We start from the raw sequence: 25,812 nt of genomic DNA on the forward strand, positions 1-25,812 counted from the left end.
AGCAAACTCGCCTGACCTGAACCCCATAGAGAATCTATGGGGCATTGCCAAGAGAAAGATGAGAGACATGAGACCGAGCAATGCAGAAGAGCTGAAGGCTGCTAGTGAAGCTTCCTGGTCTTCCATAACGCCTCAGCAGTGCCACAGGCTGATAGCATCCATGCCATGCCGTATTGAGGCAGTAATTGATGCAAAAGGGACCCAAACCAAGTCCTGAGTACATGTGCATGCTTCTACTTCTCAGAGGTCCAATATTGCTCTATTTGCAGTCCTTGTTTTGCTGATTTCATTTAATATTCTAATTTTCTGAGATTGTTAATTTGGGGTTTTAATCAGCTGTATGCCATAAACATCACAATTATAAAAATAAAGGCTTGACATATCTCGCTTTGCATGTCATGAGTCTATCTCATATATTAGTTTCACCTTTTAAGTTGAATTACTGAAATAAATGAACTTTTCCACAATATTCTAATTTTTTGAGTTTCACCTGTACAAGGGCAGCTTGACATATCTGGATAGGTATGGTTGCAAGGTTTTTAGCTGAGGCAATTAGAATAAGATCCACTATTTGAATATTGATTCAAAACCTAAAATGTATGTTAGATAATTGACTTTTATTTGTTTATATCGTATTGTTGTTTTATTGCTATGGCCCGATGGCATGACGCAAATAAATATTCATTCAACATCTGGATAGGTTTCACTGTTCATTTGGAATGCACAATCCCGCCTTGAGAAAGAAAAGCATTCACTGAAAACCATAGACAATGGAAGGACACCATGAAAAATATGATCATATCAAGAATATTTATGAAAATCAAGGATACTTGAGCAAAATAATAACAGAAGTGTCAGATACTTAGTCTTCAAATTAGTGTAAAGCTTATATATACTGTAATGCTTTCAAAAATACTAATAGTTTTTTTTTAAAAACCACAGAAATATAGTACAAAGTACTCTTTATCCATTACAGATTGCAAAGTCTGGAACAATCTTTCCCTGTTGAGGTGTTTTCACAGAAGTTACTAAATAACTGAGTGGTCTTTAAATGGGACACCATTGGTTGTCAAGTACTTGGAATTTTAAAAGCATTAGAGGACAGAAAAAAACTTAAATTCAGATATCAGATTGTGATGTGCAAGCTGTGTACTGGAAAACCTCAAAATTCCTTAGAGGGCTTATCAGGGGTTCCTTAGTGAGGTTCCTTAGTGAGAAGGTCTTTAATGACAGATAAGCTTCCGTACTAGACAGCTTGCATATCACTGTAATCATCCACTAGGTAGTGTGGGATGTGCTCTAGAATGCATGCTTAGTTTGCACCCAGTGACAGTGACCTGGTCAGTGTTACACATGCACTGACCTCACACCCTAAGTAAGCTACAGGATCATATGCAACACACAAAGGTTCCTCTGTTAGCTATTGTGTTGACGATCAGCTGTTGTGACTCATTAGCTGTCCAGAAGTGAACAGAGAGTCTCTGCCTACAGTTCAAGTTTTGACTCTGCATCTAAAATTGAGCCTTCCTCACATCTCTGACGCTTTCCCATCAGCACACACTCCTTTTTGCTTCTATTTCTTCTCAGATCTGGGTAGCAGTTGCCAGGAGAGAAGGACTGAGGGCAGACAAAAGCTAGCTTTCATCCTGCCTTCATATTTTTTGGAAAGAGCTGAGATAAAATGAGGTTTACAGTTGTGTTCAGGAATTACTTTGATTTCAGTGGAGCCAATTTATGTATGACTTTACAGAACTTAAGCTTGAATTTGTATCTCTAAACTCAATTGGTACTTATACGCAGTTCAGAGATGATGTGTCAGAGGGTTACCAAACCTAGCATGTAATTTGTTCTCTCCCTGTGAGTTTCTGTTGGTTGTTCTTCTGCTCATGCAAAGAGATATGCTCGCTCACTTCCAGAGGGATGGAAAATTATATATAGGCAACCTCAGGATGTTTTAAATGCTTTGTACTCTTATCTGCAAGGGACTAGAGTAACTGGGATGAGCTACTTTTTAATTCTGTAGAACCTGAGGTTTTTACTGATGCCTGGTTTCCCTTTGGAAGCAAAACGACTATAACTACATCCTTTCTGTTTGTAAGTGCGTGCACACACACACACCTGTGTGCAAAGTATCCATAAATTAAAAACCTATTTTTCATTTGAAGTTGTTGCTTATATGAAGTATAGAACAACATCAGCTGCGAAATGCATAATCATGTGTAACTGTTAGAAGCATCAGATAAGTGCTGAATGAAAATGAAGTATTCAAAGTTGTACATAAAAGATGAGAGAAACAGCTCATATTGTAGCATTCAAGATGCTGTGTGTATTATGAAGAAATTTGCATGAACACTTGCATCCAAATGTTTTTGTCTTGGCAAATTCTTTTAAATATGTGAATATTCTCAGAATGTATACCAGTCTTATTTGGGGGTGTTATTTGGCAGTACAACTGCACATTCTTCTTTACCTTAGCATTTATACATTTTAATCTTTTTATGCTAATTGCTTCAAAATGAGCGCTTGATCTTAGCAATGACTTCTTAGTCTATACTAAATGAAAACATGCTGTTCAATAAATGGCAAATACAGCTGGCTAAAGGTTTAAACAGGAAAAGGACACAGGATTCTGTGGTAGGTAGAAGATAAACATTGGCTTGTTTATGGTTTTCTAATACTCTGTTTAGAAGTTTGATTCCCTCACCCTCTCCAAAAAATCCTTTTTACTACTCTAGCTCTGAGCTGTTCTTTTGGAAAAACAATCAGCCCTGTTTGGAGGGTAGCTTTGATCTCTGTTTTCTTATTTGTTTTAAGAAGCTAGAATTCTGGCAATTTGTTGTGTTTCATGCTTTGTCAGATCATGCCCCCTCAACACATGTTTTCCACAGATGGCTTGGAAGGGCGGGGGGGAACGGCAGTGGAATGCCTGGGGTTTGACGTCTCCACTACAGTTCCCAAGTGATTGTTTTGGAAATGTCAGCCTACCCACTGTGGTGCCTTGCAGGTACCTAGCGAGGGCATGTGCCCTTTCACCTGGCATGCTTAACTTGTTTTTCTTTCCTCAATGTTTACCATTTCTCGTCTTAACCTTTCTTGTTTTCGCAGAGCACTCTTGAAGGAAAACTTAGCAAGCTGCGGAGACACCTGCTTGCCGTGAGGCAAAATCTGGGTTTTGTTCTTGCCCCAGGACAGATGTCCTCTGAGGCAGCTCAGCACATCCTACCAACTGCTGTTTATGCTCGGCTGATAAATCATGCAACTCAGTGTCAGCAGTCTGTGGAGGAATGTTGCAATGATTTGCTCACTTTGACGCTTCTGGTACCTTCAGCACCTTGGGTGAGTGTTGTGCTTGGCAGGCTGGAGAGGGATTGTTTCAGAACAATTTTAAATGCTAGCCAAAATGCTACGTTCTCCTAGTTATGTATAATCAAGTTCTAGTCTGCCTCTGGCTCTTATTCATACTTCATTCCTGTTTATTCGATGGAGGGGAAAAGTGTCGTCCCCTCCCCATTCTTTTCAGGCAGAAAATAAAATAAATTTGTTGGTATCTTGTAGTTATCATCAATTCATAATATTGCACGGGCATCTTTTGCAGATGTACCACTATGTACAGAACTATTTGATGACAAGCAAATGCGTCCAAATATATTCTTCACTTAAACCTGTTCTTACTTGTGTACCGTGGGAGCCACTGCGGGATTATTCCTACTCACACCAGAGTCTTTCCAGAAAGTGGGACAATGAAGTGTGAGCTTCTCATAATTCCTCAGTGATGCAGGAAGGAGCTAGACTCCATCAGATTCCATATTGGCAGTATGATGTGGAAAGGGGTCTCTCTCTCATATTTGATGTTGAACAAAGGATCCCTGTCTGTAGAACAGGAGAACAGCTGCCAGTTAGAGAGTCAATACCAAACAACCTACCATTAGTTAATGTTTTTTTACTGAACACAGAAAGTTAAACCAGCATCAAAGAGAATAAGCTGGTGCTCCACCTTTCCCCACAGCTGCTGCTAAAGTTCACCTATATTTCCTGTATGATTCCAAATAGAGAGTCCTTCTGATGTAGTGGTGCCCATTTGTTTACTGCTGGAATGCTAAAGCAGGAAAATGAAAATGCACAGAAATGAAATCAATTTTTTGCCTCTGTCTTCACAGCAGAAGATTTAGGGCAGACCCCTGTATCTGAACTAACTTCCTTAGAAAGGGTGTCTGAGGAACTGAGGCAAATAGTTGTGACAAGAGATGATGTTTCAGGCCTTATTGACAAACTGAAAACTGAAAAATCACTTCCACCTGAGAGTTCTTAAAGAACTCAGATGGCCAGAAATTTCTCATTTAACAATACAGTGGTACCTCAGGTTACAGACGCTTCAGGTTACATACGCTTCAGGTTACAGACTCCGCTAACCCAGAAATAGTAACCTCAGGTTAAGAACTTTGCTTCAGGATGAGAACAGAAATCGTGTGGCGGCGGTGAAAGGCCCCATTAGCTGAAGTGGTACCTCAGGTTAAGAATGGACCTCCAGAATGAATTAAGTTCTTAAGCCAAGGTACCACTGTATGTAACTTGTTCCTAAGATGAGCTGCCATAATGGCGGATTGGAAAATGGCCAATATAACACTATTTTATTTTTTTAAAAAATGGGATCCAGAGGAGAACCAGGACATTTACAGGCTGGTTAGCTTAATGCCTCTTTTGGGTGAAAAAACGGTGGAAACAGTGGTTAAAGATATGATTATAAGGCATATAAAAGAACAGAGCTCTGCTGAAACAGAGCTACCATGCTTTCTACAAGGGTAGGTTTGGCCTCACCAATCTTTTAGAGTTCTTTCAGAGGCAATAAGCATGTTGATAGAGGAGATCCAGTTGACATTGCTTACAGAGACTTTCAAAAAACTTTGTTAAAGTTATAAGAAGAGGCCTGCTGGATCAGACCAAAGGCCCATCTAGTTCATTGGTGGCACAGGTGCCAACCAGATGCCATCAGAAGCCCGCAAGTGAGACCTGAGTGCAGCAGCCCTCTTGTTACCAGAACCCACCTGATGATTTCCAGTTCCAAGTTCCCCAAGCCCATGTGCTTGGATTTTTTCATTTGTTTTTCATTCTACTCCATTGTCAGTGATTGGACTAGATCTGCTCAGGGATCCTCCTCCTTGCTGGGAATTAGACACCATTTTTAGGCTAAACATTTTGAGAAGATGAGGCACAGGTTGTGTCTTCTCAATGATATCTGTGTTGCTGAATGTGTGGCAGCATATTCAAAACTTGCTGTAGGCGAGAATTCTGAATGAATATACAGGAAATTTTGAACATCCTTACCTTGATGCCTGCCTGCTGTGATTTATGGAAACATAGAAACCTTTCTTAACGTTGTCAAATTATATTTTTTTAGAAAATGGTGTATGAATTGCAGAAAACCTTTTTCAAAAACAAAAACAAAACAGCAGCAGCTATCACCTCCGCCTCCACCCTCTGGCAACACCTCTAGAACGGTTTTGCGCTTCTATCAAAGAGCAAACATTGGAATGGTCTCAACACTTCTAAAAACTCAAATGTACATCTAAACTGACATAGTGCTTCCAACAGCTTCTTCCCTTGAAGGAATGGGAAGCCAGTGAAAGGAGTAGCTTGAGCAGGAAAAAAATATGAAATTTAATTGTTTCACCTTTTTATAGAGAGATTGATGGGAGGAGAAAGCCAATTGTGGCTCAGGGAAAGGGGATGATAGGGAACTTTGAAGCCTGAGAATTTTTCGGCAAGATTCTCTTTGGTCTTCAAGCCAGTGAGACCAAATGAGCATATTGGTAAGCAATTTTCCTTTCCCCCACCAAGGCAATAGAGTGTGACATTATATTAGATTATTATCTTTGGGCATTGTTTAAAGTGTGTTATAATGCAGTCTAATTAGCCATGTGATAATTGGGTGCCTAACAAATGAAGAAAACTAAAAAAAGGCTTTAATAATCTCATTTGAAATTAATTTCCCCCATTTATCCTTACTTTATCTTTATTGTGGCTGAGGCTTTATTAGCAACTTCATAGCTAAGCTGCCTTTATTTGCATTTTAAGTAGAATTAAAGTCACACTGTTTCTGTTTTTAATTTGTTTTTTGTTTGAATCTTAAATAATTAAGGCTGCAGTGCCAGAAGCCTTTACTTGAGAGTAAGCCCTCCATTTAATACAATTGGGCCCACTCCCAAGTAGCCATGGTTTGGATTGTATTACACATCTAATATCTTCCTTTAAGGAAAGAACAGAAATGTCCCTTGGATATTAAATAATCACAGCAAATTTGGATTGACAATGTAACCTACTTTATTAATTGCAAACACTATGGAGGCCATATCCAGTAAGTTATAAGTAAGCAAATAAACAATAAATAGGAAGAGCAGTTACAGTCTTCTGTACAGACTTTAGAAACCACAAATTGTCTAACCATGGAAACTTGTAGCAATAATCTGTAGGCTCAAGACTCCAACACACCCATGTATCCAGAGTTAAATGTGTATAAGAAGACTGATGGAAGCCGAGTTCTTTGCCCCCTCCTCCTCAAGGACCACCCTCCCCAAATGCTCTACTGGGGTTAAGGGAGCCTACTGAATGGGGGTGGGTTGAGGGGGCCTTGAAAACTAGTCAGAGAAGCCTTTCATGAGTTGAAAGCTTTGGAAAGGAGGAGATGGGGAAGTATATGGGGGTGGTGTTTCTCTGTATGCAGTTACTTTTTTGGTACAAGATCAATTTTATATTTCGTTTTTTGAATAACCTTAACATTATTTTGAAAAAAAAGATGCTTATTATTCTTTCAGAAGCAAATAGCATTAAGAAGCTTATATGATACATAAGTCTTGCCTGTCTTCTATATTATATATAATTTTGCTGGCGTTTATTCTGAGGTTGTATTTTGAATCAGCTGACCTAGCAAATAAAACGTATTAATGAATAATTAAGAGAGATGCAGGCCTAATTATCTCTATTTTGTTTTCTGAATGCAATATCCGCCTTATATGAGAACACGAGCACCTAACCTCCTCTAGAGAGCTGCGAACAGATATTTATGGTGTTAGTAAGCAAGGACATTTAGTGCCTTAGGTTAGTGAGATACTGGTAAGTGGGTGGCTATGATGAATTATTTAGTAGTCTCTTTATGGCTTCTTCCATGGAGATGGAGACAAAAGGGGTTTCCTGAAGTCTCATGAATAAGCGTGTACACCAGGGAGTGCAAGAATCAAAGGGAAAGGAATTAGCACCTGACAGCTGATGCTTTTGGCCACTAGTTTGATGTGGAGATTTAGCAAAATTCCTTGAGTTCTATTGGGTCTTCCAGGAAATTCACCAGTTTGGCTAAATTGTGCTATAAAATATCTTTCCGTTATGTAATTCATCTACGGAAGCAAGCTGGCTAAGGAAAATTAACTCAACTGTTAATCAGAGAATATGAATTTTGTATTTTTATTGCTGGAATTTCTAGAAACATTTGCAGTACCTCCTCTGCCTGGGTGTATTAGATGTCGAGTCTTAAAGGTCACATGTGAGCAAGCAACAGAGAGATTGTAAATGACATTTGTGGATTGTGAGCAAAGAACTTTTACTCAGAGTAGACTCATTGAAATTAATGGGCCTTAGGTACTTATGGGCTTTTAATTTCAACAGGTCTACTCTGAGTAAAACATAGCTGACTACAACCCGTATTATAAAAAATTGTACATAACAAACACATTTTAAAATCTAGCTTCCCAGTTCTCAAAGGTGACACGTGCAGTTTGTGAAAGAAATAAACTCTTTTTTTCTTTTTTCCCCTTTCTAATATTTACTTTTTTCAAATCTGAAAGCAGATTATAAATGGCAACTAACAAGCATTTATTTCTACAATGAAGATCCCCAGAAAAAGACTCTTAACCCCTAACACTTTCTGCTGTATCACATCTCATTCTGTCGGCATCTTAGAAATTGTCAACCTGCCCAGTATTTGTTGCAGACCCCTCCCCTACGGATGAATCTCTCATTCATTACAGTAATTCAAACACACTAACATTCTAATGTCAAATCCTAGGCTTTAATTAGACAACTTTCAGCCTAGGTGGAAACTTTGGGCTCACATGCCTGGACGGTTAAGTACAGTCAAATTCAACTATGGGATGCGGCTCTCATCTCTGCTTTCAGGCAGAGGGAGCCAGCATTTGTCTACAGACAGCTTTTCCAGATCATGTGGCCAGCATGACTACACCGCTTCTGGTGCAACAGGACACCCTGTTGGAAGCCAGAGTGGATGGAAATGCAGTTTACCTTTGCGCCATAACAATACCTATTTATCTACTTGCACTGGTATGCTTTCGAACTGCTAGGTTGGCAGGAGCTGGGACAAAGCAATGGGAGCTCATCCTGTCATGTGGATTCGAACTGCTGACCTTGCGATCAGCAAGCCCAAGAGGCTTGGTGGTTTAGACCAACACAACAGGTACTGCGGTGTGAAAGGAATGTTAGAAAACAGAACAGACGTGCTAGCGCTATAATCAGGAAAACTATCACAGTGTTCCCCATGTCTGAATGCACCCTGAGGATAACTGAATTGGGATCTGCAAACATGCTTAAGCCTGTGAAACAAGAAATGTTCTGGGATTCAGTAAATGAAGGGCTCTTTTTACAACATGGATTTTGGAACAGCAAGAAGCAATGGCACTGTTGTTACCCGGATCTCTAGCAATTCTTCGGTTAATGCTTCCTGAAGAATTGCAGCCTCAACCTAATGAATAGAATTCCTATGTGCCAGCCAGTATTTCTGGACACCTCCAGAGGCAATTTTGCCTTAGATGATACATGAAAGAATTGTGTTTTCACTTTCAGGGAAGTAATATATCATGTGTATCTATCAAAAGCAGCATGAGCATTTTAACATGAGAACTGTACCGTAAAATAATGTTCTATCAATCTCCCTCCCACCTGCAAGTTATTACTGGGCTTAGCATGGATGCCGTTTCCATGCAGTTTCCTCCTCCTTATTGGCCTCATGGGAGAATGTTGGTTTTAGTTTACTCTACAATCAGACATATATATGTTTTTTAAATCTATAGAATATATATATTAGGTTTTTCCAATAAAAACTAGGTTCAGATGGTGCAAACAGATTAGAATGTGTAATATACTACTACAAGCAATCGCCATTCCCAGGAGTCCAAAATAAGGAATATTTAAAGTGGAAGTTTCCCGAAATATACATATTTAAATCCAAATCACTGGGTTGTAACAATTTCAATGGGAAAATGGTTATATTTGATGGATTTGTTTGATTATTCAGAAAAGAGCCTTAAATATGATGGCTGATCCTCAAGGTTGCTAACAGAAACCCATGGTGCTATTACCAATTAATATCAGTTGTATGTTCACCAGATAACCTGTTGTATTTGTTTTAAAATCACACAGTTGTAATGCACATGTTCACACTGATTGCTGTGATCTATTGTCAGATTAGTATTCCAGCTCATTTTGTTTGAGCTCCAATTTAGGCATGATCAAGCTGTGCTAATACCAATGCTACAACAACAAAAGAAACGGCATGGTACTATCTTAATTGCTTTTCATCTAGGTTAGAAGTGGTGATTGACCAATGAGATTATTTTTAACCAAATAAATGTCTTCTTTCAATTGATTAAAATATTAATTTGTTTTTAGAATTTCATCATTTGACTTTCTGTGAAAAATTTGGCACAATCTAATAACCTTTTTAAAAAAGTGGCCAAAATAAACCCAGCAATCAGTTGATAATTTAAAAGACTGCAGTATGTCCCAAAGCAATTGAAAACCCCCACGCTCCATTGGTGAGTTGGTCTTGCAGGCCACTCAAAGTAGCAGATTCCATTGTTCCTGCTCTATTAATGTACAACAGAGTACTAGATGAACAGTCAGGGTCAAATATTAGTAACATTAAATCTGAATTTGTAGAGGAAGCAGATCTCTAACTTCAAGTTCTCTTTGTCTCTCTCACTCTCATGGTTGTGTGTGTGTGTGTGTGTGTGTTAGTTAGAGCAGGCTGTTACCACCTACATTATCAGCTAGCAGAAGTGGTTGCTTGTCTGTGATGTAGATGCTACTTACTTTGGTCTGTAGATGGCAGTAAGTTGCCACCGTAATGGCTTCTACCGGTTTTCCTATTTAACTGGTGATTTAAATGCTCTGACCGATAAAACATATAAATTAAACCAACTCACACGGCCAGTGTCTTCCAAGAGACAAATGTACTGGACTTGGATACGGGAGGCCCCAATTCAAATTTCTGCTCAGCCTTCTTGGTGGCAAGTTACAGGCTGTGATCTATCTTTATCTTTATCTTTTTTTAAAAAAAATAATGGCAACACTGACTTTCTTCAAAAGGGTTTTCTAATATAAGATCTATTAAGCACTCTGAAGTTTTGTGGACGAGGGAATAAGGAGAAGCGGTGCACAACCTCCCAGGTCACTGCTTTAAAAACCTGACTTTTCTATAAATAATTTTCAACACTTCAACCAGCTACATTTCATGGTGTATCTATGTCAGAGCTTTCGACCACGTTTTATGTTCTGTTGAAGTAGAGTTTCACTGTTATCGCTTTGCTTCTTATCTCATCCCTGCACTTTGTTCCTCACTATTCCGAGAGGTGCTTTTGTAAAGCACTGTACTCTAATTTTATCAATTTTAATATGCTCCTGGATCACATGACAGCTATAAGTGGGCTCACACTGCCAACCAGAAGCATTTGGGTAAAAAGTAGATTTGATCATTGCATTCTGAGGAAGCACTACTCTGCAAGACCCAGACAGAAGGGAGAAGACAAGCCCCAAACTGAACATAGGAAGCTGCCCACCATCTTAATGACTCTTCTCTTTTCTGTCTTGGCAGAAATACCGCCTATATTCCCCCCGCCTGAGATCTCAAACTTTCATCTGTTTAGTTGCATTCCTGAGAAGCAGCATTATGATGAAAAATGATGCCCATTGCTTTTTCGTATTGACTGAAATGCCTTACCTGTAAGGGGAAACGTAGGACTTAACATCTTCCAGTGAATCCATTGTGTTGGGTGTAGGATGCAAAGCATAAACTAGCATTTAATTTGTATCAAGAAAATGCACAGCAAGTCCTTGAAAGTTCAGGTAGATCATTGTTACCTATTAGTGAAGTGTCTGTCAGGATGATGGACTGGGAGACAATGCCTGTTACCTTCTGCTTGCTGTTGGGTATGACAAAAAGCAAATTTCAACCTGGTTTTCTCAGGGAACAATTGCTCTTGTTCCTCCCTTGTCCTGCACCAGTGACAGGTGTATCCTTATCTCTAAACTGTCCCCTAGAGGGAATTTAGGGAGAGCAATAATATAATTATTATTTAAATGAGGATGTCGTCATCAGCGTCATAAACTTTTATTGCACTAACCAAAGGCCATGGTATCACGCATAAACATCAACAGTCACTATACATACAGTAAAACCACAGTCAAATCTACGAAAATTCTTTGTTATACTTTCTAAGTTACAAAGTCATTGGCATCGCTTAGCAGCCATTTCACCCTCTTCCCTTTCTTTTCAATCTTGTGAAGGGAATCCTCAGCCTTCTACACACACACACACACACACACACACACACACAGTGGCAACAGGTTCCACAGATTCCATAGGAGTCCTTTAGATGCTAAGATCTTGCTTGTTGTTCCACTGTTACACCTTGCTGATGACTTCAAGATCAGCAATGTTTTGTGTTTATTTTAATAGGTTTGATAATAGTTATTTTTTACGTCTCTTGGATGCATACTGTTGTTTATCCATAATGCTGCTTGTATAAAGATGCCAAGAAGCGCTTGCTCAATTTCACACATGGGTAATTGTGGATTGTGAATGCAATCCATTACCCAATTAATACAGCTAAAATGGCAAAAGGAAATGGATTCAAAGGTGCTTTCGATGTGTATTTCGGAAAACGTATTATGCTGTTTCTTTCCCATGCACTAGAATCCAGTGCTGGGGGGGGGGGTAAAGCTAAATCTAATAATGTTCTTCTACTTGTGGCAATAACTTGCACAATCTCTTTCTCACACCTTCCTGCACCCCCCCTTCTGCTTTTGAGAGTCCCCTGGTGGGGCAGGGGAGCATCTCTGACAGTTTTCAATTGGTGTCTTCTGTTAGTGGAAACACACCAATTCGATTCCTCCCCATATCCCTCAATTTTCTCGCCATCTATACCCAGTTTATTCTTTGCTCTTTTATACTTTTACTCCCAATTATTACTTAACATTCATATCCTTATTGTCCAAGTTCCATTGCATTTGATGCACACTCTTCATGAGAGGCTAGTCCTGACTGGGGTTTTCTATTTTATCACAGAGATCAACAACATTAATCAAGTTGAAAAGATTTATAGTAAATTAGTCTGTTCATAGAGGTTTTGACCTCTGCTTCATGGCACCTAAATCCCCGGCTGAAAATATTTTCTCCACAGCCTGCTGTGTGGTTTCTCTTATTAATTGTACACTTTCAAAATGTTTTGTAGCACTAAGTGTAGCCATAAACTTCAAATGAAGCAGAGAAGAAATTCCATCATTCTGAACCTGACAGGGGATTATACCTTCTTTTGCAGTGTCTTTTATTTTAACCTTGTACGTGTAGCTTTCAATATAGAAAAAAAATCCTATTTTGAAGGCTATGTGACAATACAGTGGTGCCCCGCAAGACGAATGCCTCGCAAGACGGAAAACCCGCTAGACGAAAGGGTTTTCCGTTTTTGAGTTGCTTCGCAGGACAAATTTCCCTATGGGCTTGCTTCGCAAGACGAAAATGTCTTGCGAGTCTTGAGATTTTTTTCTCGCTCCCCCCCCCCTTTATCTAAGCCGCTAAGCCTTTAATAGCCTTTTAGCAGCTAATCCGCTAAGCCTTTAAGCCTTTAATAGCCGCTAAACCGCTAATAGCGCTAATCCGTTAAGCCGCTAATAGGGTTGCTTCGCAAGACGAAAAAACCTCTAGATGAAGACACTCGCGGAACGGATTAATTTCGTCTTGCGAGGCACCACTGTAGACAATTGTGGGTTATTGTTGTTTTGAAAGGTTTGTTTGAATTATAATTTGGTATTTATTGGCATACGATTCTAATTACTGCTTGATTTCAGGTGATAAGTCAAATCTTAAAATGTACCTCCCTAAGAAGCTTGCAAAACTGGTGTCGTGGTGTATTGTCTACTACACAACTCATCATCATTGAGCATCGTTGTAATTGGTGGATGGTGACTAAAATGCGAGCGACATTGTGACAGATGCTATTTACTCTGTTGCCTTCTCTATTGTTCTTGATGTGCTTTTGGTGTCACTGCTAGGGAAGCACAGGATCTGAGCAAGCTACCCTGCTGTAACCTCTAGCATAGTGACAACCATCTTAACCATGTTACAGGATCATGTGTAAATTAAGTGGTTTTCAGCTTCATCAGATGGAAGAGTACCATCATCACACATGCTGCAGCTATGGTAAAATCGCCTAGCAGTTAAATTTACGCTTTGAGGGTTTTCTGTTGATACCTGTGATTGGGGGCAGAAATTGAATGGCTCCTTTAAACTATCCTTGGGTAAAGTGCTCCTTTTACTACTACTCCCCCCCCCAATGTTTTTCAGGAAATCCTGGAGAATTCCTTGAGCCAGGAGTTCACTGTGGAGAATGTGCTTGCGACGCTTCCAGCCTTCCCCAAGGGTGCCCCTCAGCAACGTGCTAAAAGGGCAGCAGAAGCCCTGGTAAAGGCTCAAAATTATTCCAGGCAAATGGCAATGCAACAGGTGAGGAAATGGGGGAGTTTATTTCAGTTTAACATCCTCTCCCTCCGCCCTTCTTTTTAACAGATTTGACCTACTTTGCAGTCACTGGTCAATTTTCCCCTTGTACAAACCTTATCGCACAGCTAATGTATAAAGGTTAGAATTCTTTTGTTGAGTGGCTGTGCAGGCATTAGTCTCACTTCCTGCTGGCAAGGCCACTTTTTTGTGGGTTTGTACAATAGGAGCTTATGAATGCTTCTATTCATGGCCAGCTCCTGAGGCACACAGAAAAATAGGCAGCCATTCCTTTAAAACAGAAACTTAAATATGATTTGGAGGTTTTCTCGTTCTTTCTTCCCACTTCAGGAACCAAAGAGCTGTATTAAAACAAGCAGGAAGGAGCTTGAAAACTTCCATGGAACAAAAGGCAAAAGTTCACAAGGAAGTATCTTATGTTTCCCAACGTGAAGACAATTCCTGTTCTTACATATATATATTTCAGAAAACTTAGCTTAAAATGTCAAGTTCTGCTAAATCATAATAGGCTAATAACAGTGTTTCTTTCCCAGGAACTTAAAAAAGCGTTTATGTAGAAGTTTGTTAGGAGGTCAAATGTTTTCTTTAAAATTTCCCATTTTCCAAGTGATGGATCTCCAGTTATGATTTTGCCCTTTCACATGTTCTATTCTGATTTTTAAATGCTGCTCAAGCTAGAATTTAGACTTCTCAATCTAGAACTTATCCCTTTGGGTCTCTACCAGATGTCTGACAATTTAATGGACCTCTTTGAGGCAGGGATCTATTAGTGGGTCTCCTTTGATTGTCTGGCTTAAGGCTGCTCCAGATCATTAGTGGGAATCTATCCAAAATACAGGCTACAATCCAAAAGACTAACATGCACATATTGCAGGAGCTGTGTGGGCAGCCTGAGCTTTGGCTGATTCTGTTGTACTTCATTCTGCTGAAGAGACAAGCTGCTTGTCTCTTTAGCAGCAGGATCTGCTGTGGTAATGCTAGCAAACAAAGCTCCAGCAATAAGTATACTTCTCCAATCTGTGTATCATGCCTTTAAATCATAGCCATTCATTTTTTTTTCTTTGACAAGTGAAGCTTTAATTAAGTATGAATCATGCAGTGCTGACTTTTCTTTTGGGGTGTGTATGTGTGAAAGGAAGTTCTACAAACTGCGTTCTGGTTCCATGTCAGAAAGAAATGTTACACTCTAGCTGATGGAAGCATTTAAACACTTGAGTGTGAGAGACCATTCTTTTTTTTAAAAAATTGGGAAGGCTCTTAATTTTTTAATTTGATTTTTAATTTTAATTAGATTTTCATAACATAATTTCAGACTTCAAATTTGTTATACATTTCTCTTATACTCTGACATCCCACAGCCAATCAGAAGCTGTGCTTTGGTTTCCAAACATTTTAGAAGTCAAATGGACTTCCGGAATGGATTCCATTCGATTTCCAAGGCATGACTGTATTCCTCTGTTACATCACACATCTAATATATATTCCTCTAGTTCATATATTATCCTTTCTTCCCATTGCTCACATTTCAAATCCTGCCCACGATTTCATTTGGTTGTTATATATTTTTTCAAATAAGCCAAAAATTCCACTCTTCCATAAATTGTCCATCATGTTGATCTCTTATTCTTGCCGTTAGCTCTGCATAGCCCATTGATTTTAGGAGCTATTCTTCTTTGTTGGACTTCTTTCTTCTTTCCAGTTTTGTGCATGGGAAGGCTTGTTCTTAATGGCATAAGTAGATCAAGGAGTTCCAGTCCTCTCTATTTAAGTTAATTAAGGTTAGTAGTCTTCATTTGTGTTGAACAGGGAGAACCATAAGCCAATTTTAGAGCTCATGCTATGTAAGAAAGGTCTTAAGTTCAGTCCTTGGCATTTCCAGATAAAAGAGTAGGATTGAGAAGAATCTCTGCCTGACAACCTGGAAAACTACTTCCTGTCTCGGGAGAAACAGTTACTGAGGTAGATAGAACAGAGCTCTGACTTGGTATAAGGCAACTCCTTGTAGTATTCAAGGAAGACAAGTTTTGATTAATAGGGATGCCATATTTCTTTGAGTATAGGAAGAAAGCAGGGTAGGCACATTTAAAACTATGCTGAAGTAGCTGGAGTCTCATAAAGCATTAGCTTGTCAGACCTTGCCTGAACACGTCGAGTCATTGGCTTGCTACTTAGTTAACCTTTGTAATACTACAACAGCTTCTAATAATTTAATTTGCACATCACATTTACTTTTTCTGTTACTCTCTACATTCTACACAAAGATTCAATAATTCCCATCCTACACAAGATGAACTGAGGCCAAGAGTGACCAAAAATGCAGGAGGTCCATAACTAGAGAGAGAACTTTGGACAAAGCACCCACAATTTTAAACCCAGCTCTCTAGCCACTGAGTTGCCTGAGAGCATTAAGCTGCAGTTATTACAGCACTATGTAATAACTGGAAAGATTTAATGTAAGTGACAGCTAGCTGGACCCAAAGAACTCTGAGTGGAAGAACAAGAGAAGAACAAGAGCTTACACAGTGTTATGGAGGGTAGGTTCTACTGCTTATCGTTAGCTTCTGCTTGTGCAAGAGGTTGCTCAAGTAGACCATCTTCTGGTTTAATTTCATTTCTGCCCCCGCAACACTATAGTGAGACATAAACAGCCAGAGTCTACTGAGAAGAAGACACCTGGTGGAGCAGTATCTTTAAGGGCTAGCCTGCTCTCTTGGGATTTCTAGCAGAACAGCCAATCTGCTGCTCTTCGTTCATTTTCAATCAGCTCATCTTGGAACAATTTGATCTTGTGCCTGGGAAAGTACATTAGGTCACTAAGATGATCTGGCAGCTAGCTCAGTACTTCTTGCTACAGATGGCCAAAAATCTTGGAAGTTAAAATTATCTAAGGCCCATTTCATAATATTTATGTTTCTGTGGGCTATTGGATTCCCTCGGGGGGCAAGGAAGTGACCATTTAATGAGTTTCCTCAAAAATATGCCTTTGTTGTACTTCACTTATCTCCTGCTACTTGATGTTGCAGTACTAGTGTAAAGGTAGCAAACCACATAAAAAGTAAAACATTCATATTTTCCCAGTACATTCATTATCTGGGGGGCAAGGACTTTGTTAATCTTGTGCCTTGTGCATCATGAAAAGCATTATCAGGGAAAACATGGCCAAAGATTAATGCATGAAAAAATGTCATGCAATAATTTGTACTTTAAAAAAGTATAAATTTGTTTTTGTTGTAGATCTTGGCTCTCTTTCCCCTCAGCTGTACAAACTGGAGCATGAAACGGGGAAGTGTTGCAAAGATTATTTCTTAGAATAGAAACAGATTCTTGCTGCATAAGCCTGTTTTGCAACCTGTAAAGCAGTCTATAAAGGGTGCCATTTAAAAACTTCATATAAATGTTGTATTTGCTGATTATTATTTTTTACTAGAAAAATACTCAAAACTTATTTCTATATTTCATTATTTTTGTTGTTTTTCTTAACAATATTGCAATGTTTGAGGATCAGAGACATTTGTCAAAGGTACAACTAACTCTTTTAAGAGTTTGATTACTATCACTGCCTACTAGCTCATGAGATAGTCACCCTAGAGGATATACTTCTGTGATGTGGCTACAGGAAATGAGAGAAGGTGACTGTGGGTATCTCCAAAACATACCTAGCAGTTCAGAGACATGTCCTTTGTCTGAAGGAAGAGTACTGGGCAGTTGGCAAGTAGGGTGGTTTGTTGGGAAGATTAGTAGTAAATTGCCCTTTCCTTTGTTGTCCTCCACATTCTCAATAAGGAACTTCAAACGGTATGCATGGTTTTTTGACAGTTCCTCTCTTTACTTTCTTAATAGTGGACTCTCTGCATTTGCCCCTTACTTGGGCTGGGAGACTAAATCTCATCTGCACAATTCATAATGTATATTTTTCGTTGTGGACATTTTGTGCTATAGGGGAAAAAAATTCCCAGCAATGTGTGTTTGGCATATACGTGTAGGAATTGAGTCTTTGATGTCTCTACCAATTTTCCCACTCAATTTCATTGTTTGTGCTGTTCAGAAACAGTCACAGCCATCAGGTGTGCTTTGCACGGTCAAACACAGTATGCGGTGCTTACACTTCACAGAATAGAAATTCCCAGCCTGTTGTGGCAATGTGGTCTTGTTAATCAGTGTCCTTACTATTCAAGGTTTCTATAACAGGTGGACATTCAACAGGTGGTTCTGCATTGGCAAAAACATCAGAAAATGAAAATAAAAAGTCTGCATGTGTGTGTGTGTGTGTGTGTGTGTGTGTGTGTGCATGAGAGAGAGAGAGAGAGAGAGAGAGAGAGAGAGAAGAGAATTGGGAGTGTTGCATACCCCAAGACCTTTCCCTCATCCTGCTTCAGTTTTCTTCACTTTTGGTTGCATTCTGTAAAACTCCAAATTTCCTCAGGACTGCAAATACTTAACCTACCTCCAGTGGAGACACAAGAACTGAATTCTGTGCAAGCTATCAGCATGTCAAAGCCTGCAAGCTGGGCAGCGATTTCCTGTCCCACTCCACCCCCAATTGCTTTCAACCGGCCTTTGCAGCTGTGCGGTTGACATCAGCTTGATCTGCAGTTATCCGCTATAAAGCTTTCCACTGTATGTGCATTAATGTTGCCCACCTGCTAAGTGAATCAGATCAAGACACTTAAAGCTACTAGGCAGGGAGACAGAGCAGAGGATGGTTAGTTGGGAGGAGAACATGCTGTGGAACCACCAGTAAAAGCTGCTTGACTGCTTTTATTTTCCTTTCTAGTAGGACTCCTTTTCTATAGCACAGCAGTATTAGAAAGCACAGCAAACGGCTGAAGCCATGGTTTATTATTTCAGATGTCATATCAACCGCAATTGGCACAAGTTCAAACCAGGACTGAAACCATGCTTCTACATTCTGGTTTGCTAGTCAGCCACCAATGGTGTTTGTCAGGTAGATGCCAAGAAAGAAGAATGGTTAAGGTTTGCATGGGTTCATGTGACATCTCATGACATCTGATTGAGCCAATATGCATTAGGCTCATTGATGCCTAATATTGCATTTTGTTTATTTCCCCCCTCCTAGATACTTGCTTTGCAAGCTGAACTTAACTTCCACAGAAATTTGTATAATCTTCAAGTTAAGTACACCGAAGCTGTCTTTGATGGGATAAAGCAAGCATACCACACATTTCAAGATAATGTTGCCATGGTTCTATGTTCACCATTACAAGGTAAATACATGTCTGTAATAGCAGCTTAAACAAAAACAATTTCAAAATACTGACAGGCATGAAATACAAATGTTTAGTGTTTCAAACACCTGAAAACAACTCAAATGCAAGATTTCTCTCTCTCTTGCCGCTTCATACTTTTAATACAGGTCTCCAGGGAGCAATTGATAATTTTCCACTTTCTCTTGTAGATGTTTTTTCTTCTTATACAAAACTTAAAGCAGAAGCTTCAGAGGCAGCTTTGAGAGACTTCCTCACTGCTTTTAGGAACAATGCAGAACAAATCCAATATGCAGTTGAAACTTTGGCTCCACCATTGAATCAGCAGCACGAAGGTAAGAACCTTACTTGTACAATTTGGATTGGTAAAGGATGCACTTGATAGGCTTGTCTTGGTGTCTTGTCTCTTTTTTTAAAAAAAGGCATGGGAAGAGAGCCACTCTTAGATATCTTGCATCACTGATTTATCCTTAATTTTCAGCATTAGGTCAAATAGAAAATAGCTGATCTAGTACATTCAACCTAGTTCAAGACTTGAGCAGTAATGAGGAGATTTTGTAAAAAAATAAAAAATAAATGAAGTTCCTCCTTTGGTTGGTTCCTGATTTTTATCTTTTACTCCAGTGAATGTATCTTATATGGTGTGTTTGAATGTGAATGTATAGTTTATTATGTTGTGAACCAGTATCTTCAAAGTTAAAGTATCAGCACAGTTTGGAAATTGTAAGGCTCACCTTGACTCAGGTGTTATTGGACTACAACTCCCATAATCCCATACCATGTTTGCTGATGAGTTGGAAGTGTCCAACAACATCTGGAGGGCCACAGATTCCCCATCTTTGTTGCAAGGGATATCCAATATCCCGCCAATGGAAGCTCAAATTTCGCACATGCCAGAAGCACATTTGGGGCTTTATTTGATAATGAAAGGCATCTATAACCTGTTGATTTTCTAATAGCTGAGAGGGCTCTCTAGTAATGTTCTAGCTTGCCATTTTTTTCTGGGTTCATGATAAATAGCACATTGAGAAGATACAGTTGATCACTGAAATGCATTAAATACTATGTTATCACAAACAGTTTCAAATCAACTGCTTATTTATGCCTTACTATTGTTTAGGTTGAATGAATGGTGCAGTATAGCTCCCTACCTTCTTTTAATTTACCCTTAAGGTGATGAGGCCTTGTCAAAGTTTGGAAAAGAGTTCTTCCTGTCTTTGGAACGTTCCCTCAAAGTCTGTGGAGAGCAACGGGATAAGGCAGCCAGTGAAATGGAAACCTTGCAAACGGAACTGGACCAGGCCTTCGAAACTCTTCGGAATTTAAGGGACCAAAAAGCGAAGAAAGTGGGAGCCAGCCAGCGTTTTCCAAAGCAGGAAGATGACAGAGCAGATGGACTAGAAGAAAGGGGCTTGAATGTACTTCCAAAACACAAGCCTGAGCCTGAACCAACATCCACATTTCCTGTAGACAGGCATAGCCTCTCGCTAAAACATGCTTCTGTTACAGAGAGGGAATCTGTCAACCCATCTTCCAAGCAGAAAATGGAAAGCTCTGATGGTTTGAATGTTCAGCAGAAGGGGAAGCTCCTACACCGGAGCAAGAGTATGAAAAACATGGAAAGGCCACCATGGCAAAGTTAGACATAGCTCTTTGGGCCTGACAGCCTTAGCTTTGTCAACAACTCTTAACTGAATTCTGTGGGAGTGAAGTTGTGACTATGTGGTGTATCCATGGGATGTAAGCTTATTTTCCTCCGGGAGTTGATTTTATACTCTTTAGTGGCTCCTGAGAGCCATTTTATACATGTCAAATTTCATTCCCTAGAACTGTTTCCTGTTTAGAAAATGGAAAACATTCGGCCTGTTGAAGCAACTTCCACATAATGTTAAAAGACATGGGAACATACTGAAAAATCACATATCTGAAGAATGAGGCCGAGGAGAGGCTGGCACCGCCGCAAAAGGCTGCTGAACACGCCCCCTCGAAGGCACCTGGTTGGATGCCTGCCAAGGGGGCGTGGGCGCCAGCCAGGTGAGAGGAGGAGGCAGGGGGCTAATTCCCCCTGCTAGGGGCGGTGCTCGGGCTCCTGCCCACAACCACTCCCCTCTCTTCCAGGGAGGAGAGTCTTTCTGCACCTCTTCTGGCACTTTTTGCAGTGCTCTATAACCTAAGAAGTGTACTTATCCCTGACTGTCATTGGGTCAGGGCTTTATATGTATGCAAGACAATGTAAGCTAGATAATGGCTTTGAAGGTAATCGAATGCACATCAATACCCCTCTTTTTCCCTCACTTTCCTTCTTGTGGTGCAGGCACATGTAACAGATGGAGAATAGCACTGTGGGACTTCCATGAGCTAAATAATCAGGACATTTGGTTTTCAGATATCAGTGCAGAGGGTGTCTTAGGGAAAGACATTTACTGGTTTTTTATTTTTGATGGTTCCCTATTAGTTCTGAAGCAATAACCCAGGTAGTTGCTAAGCAGATGTACCCCAAGCATCCACTGGAATTTAATGGAAGAGACTTTGAACCTATCTCACCTCGATTTTACATTGTCCTTTTCCTACACAGATGCTTTGGCTTCAAAACAATCCTTGAAGCAGGCTTGTGATTTGTGGCATTCCACAAAGCCAAGTCTGGTTCTCCGTAAATGGTCTCAGCTATCTGAGAAACTTGATTGTTCTCCTTGGCTTGCTACCCTTGCTAAAAGCAATACTCTGGGCCTCATGCTTACGAGGCTAATAAAGCTGCTCAAAATGATAGCATGAGGATCAAGGACAACATTCAAAATGTTTATGACTTGTGAATGGTTTTGACGACCCCCTTTTTTTGTTTGAGAATGATGCAAAATATTATGCTCTGTAGTATTTTTAAAATTGTATTTAAATTATATTTTATCTCCCCCCAATCAACTATCAGTTGAAATGCCGAAGATGAAAAGTTTCTTTGCTCTCGTTAATAAATGACAGAAATAGAATGCAACCTTTGTTTTGTTGTTCAACCAGGTTCAGTGGTGGAATGATTTTTTCCTGTCTCCTTCATTTTCTAAGAGTATCTCTTATAGATGCTTCCAAATGTATAAGGACTAAAATAAGCATGTGTCAATTTGCTTGTGACTCTTTCCACGGTCCTTCTAAGGTAAGTGGCCTTGATAGCTACAGAAGTCTCTTAAAGAGAGTCAATATGAATTTCCAAGTATTATTAAGTTAGTGCTCATCAAATCCTTAGGTTTTTAAATTATCATAGTTATTCTCATATTTAATAATGAAAATGTTCAAAGTGATTCACATAAATAAGAACGCTTACCTTAAAATCCCAGAAAATAGGCAAGAGTTAATACTTATTTTAATATTTAAGAATATTAAATCAGAGCATGGTTCTCTAAAAGCAACAATAAAAACTACTATGAAAGTCTGAGAATAAAAACAATTTAACCTTCTGTCAAAGTGATTGAGAAGGCATTATTCTGCAAAGGTGGTACCACCATTGGAAATACCCTCTTTCCAGCTGCTACCCACCTAACATCTGCCGGTGTAGGCAGACAGAGGATGGCACCTGATACAGATCTTTAAATTTTGCACAGGTTCATATGGAAGAAGGCCGTCTTTCTGGTAACCAAGCTGTTTAGGGCTTTAAAGTCCCAAAGCATTAAAAGAAATAATCTTTGTATATCACATACTCATTTGGGTCAGGGGGTTAATAAATGATTGATAATGATAAGACTTCTGTTGACCAAAAAGACCATTTGGATTACTCTGGAAGACTTCATGTCGCCCTATTTGATCCAGAACTGTGATCACATTCCCCAAGCCCATTTACTGAAATAGAATAGCTGTACTACATGCAGTGACAGGAGAGTAATGTTCTGATGGACATGCCAGGATAAAATCCATATCATGCAAGGAAAATGAATAGTTTACCATCTCAGTGTAACCATTTTATAAATGAAGAAAGAGCAGATCTTGAACTAATCTTTCTTTCTTTCTTCCTTCCTTCCTTTCTTTCTTTCTTTCTTTCTTTCTTTCTTTCTTTCTTTCTCTCTCGGGGCGGGGGGAGAGGGAAAGAGAAAGAAAGAAAGAAAGAAAGAAAGAAAGAAAGAAAGAAAGAAAGAAAGAAAGAAAGAAAGAAAAGACAAAGCGCAAGTAGAGGGAGAAAAATTTTCCTTCCTCTTTTGGAAGCGCGATCTTTCCCTTCATCCTTTTGTCGTGCTTGTCTCCAAAGGCACCAGATGTAGCAGATTGATCAGCAGGATGGATACCAGCAGCACAAGTGACAGCATGATTGGTTGCCTATTCCTTTTTAAGGTGATCTTGGCCTTGCTCACAAGCAGTTATGGGGCTGAAATTCATTAGTATGTTTGAAGGAGACTCTTCTGTCAGCTTGCTGGGAGGGGAGAATGGAGTCCCACTGCCAGCAGCTCTTGCTTCATTTCAAAAAATATATATTTGATCTCCTAAATTCTGCTGGTTTTCCGTGCATAATTTATGAGACTCGTTTATTCTGCGCTTTCACATGTAAATAGCCATCCACCCACTGTGTCCTCTGAATTGCATTTTAATTACGTTAGGCTTGTGGTTCCCCCCTGATTTTTAAACTAGCATGTGATACATGTTCACATGGAAATTAATGATTTTAACTACTCATGACTAAAACTATAGTTGCTGTAATATTATTGGGTATTTTAAGCAAGGAGGAGGAAAAGTAGTTTCAAAAAGAAAGAAAAGAGATGCTAGTTTGCCGATTGCAAAGTAATTTTATGTAATATTACAAATCATTGAGATTTAATTAATCTGTATATTGGAAACATGTGTTTGGACTCCCAACATTTAGTTTATAATAACCTTAACATAATTAATTTTCAAAGCGTGCAAACGACTTTCTTTGAAAATGATCTGCAGCATCCATATTAATAATAAAACAAACCATGCTTTGCTATTGAATTAGGCATTTCCTTTGAAGTGAGTCCAGAGAAACAATATGCCGTCCTCAGTCATGTTAATTCTCTGATGCAAGGCTTATGGAAATATAGTGCAATTAGCTACATGCTAACAACCACCTTGCTGCACTTCCCAAAATACCATTTCATGAAAGGCTCACCCAGAAGTCTGGAGCAGTACATTTCACTAGTGCGGCGGTCCTGTTTTGCAAATTAGTTGGCATTGTAACTATGGACTCTTTGCTTTTTCCTAGTCTTATCCCATTATCTATAGGGCTTCAGAGCGGACTAGTATAAACAGAATTCAATATTTTGAAGCATTTAGAGGGGCCATGATGGTTTTCTTTGTGACAAAGCACTTGCGTCTTGGTAGAAGTAATATAATATACCGTATTTTTTGCTCTATAAGACTCACTTTTTCCCTCCTAAAAAGTAAGGGGAAATGTGTGTGCGTCTTATGGAGTGCATGCAGGCTGCGCAGCTATCCCAGAAGCCAGAACAGCAAGAGGGATCGCTGCGCAACGATCCCTCTTGCTGTTCTGGCTTCTAGGATTCAGAATATTTTTTTTCTTGTTTTCCTCCTCCAAAAACTAGGTGCGTCTTGTGATCTGGTGCGTCTTATAGAGCGAAAAATATGGTATATATGGCACTGCCCCCAGTTCAGATAATGATGACCCTGTACATCCTTACCATCCCAGGGATACTGAGATTCAGCGGCTGAGCATCTCTTGGCCCTCACTTTAGAATATCTAGCTGCCTTCTCTTGGCCAAGGCCTTTGCTCTGGGAGCAGAGCACAGCTGTGCGTTCTGAGGGCAAGGTCTTTAACCTCATGTGAATGGCCTGCGACATCATGTTGTACCTTAGGCAGCTCTGCCAAACATCAAGATGGAGAAGAGTTAAGCAACAGCCTTTTCTGAAAGAGATGACAGAACCAGTTTAAGCCAGCTATGCCTCTCTGAAGGAATAACCCAAACATCACGAACCTCCTTCTTGCTTCTTTCACACAAAGAAGCTTCCAGAACCCTCTTGAATTAAGTAGAATAGGAGAGATCTCTGCACATCAGGTCAATACTTTCTGTACTAAGAAATGCAAACTTACACACACTCCCCCCCCAATTTATTAGGTGCAGGAAGTATTGATATGCAAAATACCTATAGAAAAACTTTGCATGTGCACCTTCCTTCTACAAAAATAAATCCTAGCCTTGTGTTGCTAGACCTGCAATTCACCAGCAGAAAATAGAGTTACCATCTGCTTCTATGACTAGCAGAAAGACATCCTGACTCCTAGAAAAAAACAACTCAACCTTCTTAAACTAAATGTAGCCCTTCACATTATAAAACAAAACGCTACCTATGGAACCTGACACAGTCAGGAAAAAAAACACAGGCTTTTATGATTGTAGTTTATAACTTGTGGCCTTGTTCAGAGAAAACTTGGTGGGTTACAGTAGGGTAAGCGAGAAAGGAATGTGTGGCTGTTATGCAGAAGTACTAGAGTAAAAATTCTTAAGTGACCACTAGAATCCCGGGCATAATCATGTTATTCTTTGTCTATAGCACCACAGAGCTCATCATAGAGCTCTTGTACTATTTTTCTCTCATTTCCCTCATGACAATTACCCATTTGCTGGTTTAAAGGGAAAGACAAAGTCAGTTGGCTTCATTGTCCCAGAGATTAGTCAATATTGCTGGCCGCTAGGCTCCATTGCCTCTCTCATATTTTCCCAATATTGAGTAGCTGCTACAACTCCACATTTATGCTGAGCCCTGCAGTGGCATGCCATGAACTCAGGTGGGTTTGGGTGTCTCCTGGTAGAGAATCAGGAGTTGGCTGGAAGCAGATTGCTA

At 39.6% G+C, this 25,812-nt stretch overlaps 1 protein-coding gene across 9 annotated transcripts in view; it reads left to right on the forward strand.

The window, feature by feature from the left end:
• Positions 1-20,940, forward strand: part of LOC308458081 (uncharacterized protein) — a 45,944-nt gene extending 25,004 nt beyond the window's left edge. For 8 of the 9 annotated variants that reach the window (XM_080972735.1, XM_080972738.1, XM_080972736.1 and 5 more), the window contains 5 exons: positions 3,106-3,336; positions 13,622-13,780; positions 18,873-19,020; positions 19,212-19,355; positions 20,194-20,940. In XM_080972735.1, the coding sequence (XP_080828861.1) occupies positions 3,106-3,336; positions 13,622-13,780; positions 18,873-19,020; positions 19,212-19,355; positions 20,194-20,663 (1,152 nt within the window). In that variant the 3' untranslated portion in view covers positions 20,664-20,940. Of the gene's footprint in view, positions 1-3,105; positions 3,337-13,621; positions 13,781-18,872; positions 19,021-19,211; positions 19,356-20,140 lie in introns of all 9 variants that reach the window. The other variant, XM_080972742.1, reaches the window with a different exon arrangement.
• Positions 20,941-25,812: the final 4,872 nt, after the last annotated feature.

The sequence above is a fragment of the Podarcis pityusensis genome (assembly GCF_964106645.2).
Source record: "Podarcis pityusensis genome assembly, chromosome: 11".
Lineage (NCBI taxonomy): Eukaryota > Metazoa > Chordata > Lepidosauria > Squamata > Lacertidae > Podarcis > Podarcis pityusensis.